A 2168-nucleotide genomic window follows, 5' to 3' on the forward strand; every position below is an offset into this window, starting at 1 on the left:
TCCACGTATATCTTGGTATTCTGTTTGATTGTGCTTCTATTTAATTCCGCTGCGTATTATAGTCTTCTAATATTTGTTTATATACAAAGGTTATTCCTTTTTATATCCCCATCAGTCAGGATGATAATTCTACTCACCAGTGGTCCTCCCAAGTGAGACTCATCCCTCAGGCCAATTAAAGATCAAGAAATTTCAATTGAATAGAAAGTTGGAGAAACTTTTACGTGAATTCATTAAACTTTACGGGCATGTGAAAGAGTCACGAGGAAGTCCGTACAGTGACAAATACTGATGAATTTCTTCTACTGTGATGGGTGAGGCAAGGGGAGGGCCATCCACCCAAAATTCGCCACATCAGCTGGGCGACTTTGGCAGGTCATATCAGCAATGTGCTATTCCAGAGTCAGATCAGAATGGATGAGGTGGACTACGTCTATCATAAGATCAAAGGAGTGGACTCGGCGACTCACCCCGAAGCAGAACCCGCCGGTGCCCGGGCCCAACTCGTTCAGCTTCTCCTTGCCCCAGTCCACCGCCCAGTTGCCACGCTTGTTACCGCCGCCGTCGTCCCTGCCGTCGCAGGACGACGCGCCTTGGTTGGCCGAGGAGAAGCGATCTCCGGCGTCCAGTTCGTCGAGGAACATCTCCACGACCTGCCGATGCAGCTCCTCCAAGCTCTCGTGGCCGCTCCCCTGCCCATCGACGGTCCACACTCCGTCGCTTCAGCTTAAAAACATCCGTACGCGTGGTGATTCCAGATAAATTCAGTGGCTTACGCTGGGTTTGGACTGGCTCATCATTTGCGCGATCTCCCCAATGAAGTCCCCCATCCCCTGCATAGAAAACCACAAGGAGATGAAAAAAGGATCGACGAGATCACTGCGAATTAAAAGTTGTCTTCGTCTTACCTCTTCATCTTCCTCATCGTCTTTGTCGTAAACTCCGACATCGTACAGGAATCGCTTGTTGGAGTCGGAGAGAACTAAGCATCAAGATGATAGAAGCACGGGAACCCATAAAAATGGCTATTTTATGCGGAATAAAGCGATTAGAATTTTGCTTAATCACGCGGCAGATACCGATAATCTCGTATCTTTGTTACCTTTCGATGATATGGTCTACAGAGAGAGCAGGTTAAGGGAGGGTGGACACAGGAGGAGAGGGGAACGAACCAGAGTAGGCTTTTTGGATCTCCTGGAACTTCTCCTTCGCTTTATCCATGCGTATCTTATTGCCTGACGCAGGACACTTATCGGGATGCCACTTCTGTTGCGAACAGTAAAGAAAAGAAGAGAGCTTTCAATGGTAGCAAAGACTTCGTATCGATTCGGGTAGATTCTACTCATAAAAAATTGTGAACTTTGAGAAGGTAGCAGAGCAAATCATTTGAACAAACGACAAGATTACTGAACGAAAAGTAAAGATGGCAAAAACCAAAGGTTTTAGAAACGAAAGAAATCGACGTCTCATCTAAAGATCCGATCTATTGCGCTTGTTCGATGTACCGACGGCAAGACCAGCCATGATCACGGCGGAGAAGGGAGACTCTCGATTCACCACATACCATCGCCAGCTTCTTGTACGCATTCTTGAGCTCCGCCATGGAGCCCTCTTTCTTCAGCCCCAGCACCGCGTAGAAATCCCCGCTCTTCTCCTCGTCCCCCTCCATTGCAGCAAAACCACTGCCACCAAAGGCCTGATCCCACCTCTCCTCTGCCGCCGCTACCGCGGCAAACGTATATAGAACAACTTGAACGTCCCAACACGCGGTAGCGCGGAACCTTTTACATTCGTGCACGAATCCCAAGGGCAGGCTCGAGAGAATCAACTGTGGACCTCGAGAAACCCCCAATGCGCCCTCCAACTCCAGGAGATCTCTCCAACTGCGTAGTCCCCCACCGGTCCTCTCCGTATAAGAGTGGCAGATTTGGGAAGCGGTACCCTCACCGCATCCTTATCTTTAACCGCGCAATGGGGAGGCGGAGAATCCTGTTGTCACTGTAGGAGGTGGGTGAAGATGGAAACGGACGGTCGAGATCGTCCGGACCGGAGATTTTTTCGGCGGCTCTCCAGAATGTTCGGTCGCTAAGCCCCCCACACAAAATGGTCATTGTCAGCGGGTATTTACGGCAGCGGGTGTCCGGTAAAAAGCTGGGCGATAGAGAGGG

General features: G+C 49.8%; 1 protein-coding gene across 2 annotated transcripts; it reads right to left on the reverse strand.

Moving 5' to 3' along the window:
• Positions 1-208: 208 nt before the first annotated feature.
• On the reverse strand, positions 209-1944 carry LOC103972950 (uncharacterized). 2 transcript variants are annotated; one of them, XM_009387371.3, is made up of 5 exons: positions 1565-1944; positions 1173-1266; positions 909-982; positions 777-833; positions 209-692 (listed from the first exon to the last, which is right to left on the reverse strand). In XM_009387371.3, the coding sequence occupies exons 1-5, from the start codon at positions 1667-1669 to the stop codon at positions 393-395; spliced, it is 630 nt and encodes a 209-aa protein (XP_009385646.2). In that variant the 5' UTR covers positions 1670-1944; the 3' UTR covers positions 209-392. The 2 variants fall into 2 exon arrangements, with proteins under 2 accessions (XP_009385646.2, XP_064941791.1); XM_065085719.1 differs by having other exon boundaries at positions 777-982.
• Positions 1945-2168: the final 224 nt, after the last annotated feature.

Source organism: Musa acuminata, chromosome BXJ1-10 (genome assembly GCF_036884655.1).
Source record: "Musa acuminata AAA Group cultivar baxijiao chromosome BXJ1-10, Cavendish_Baxijiao_AAA, whole genome shotgun sequence".
Classification (NCBI taxonomy): Eukaryota; Viridiplantae; Streptophyta; class Magnoliopsida; order Zingiberales; family Musaceae; genus Musa; species Musa acuminata.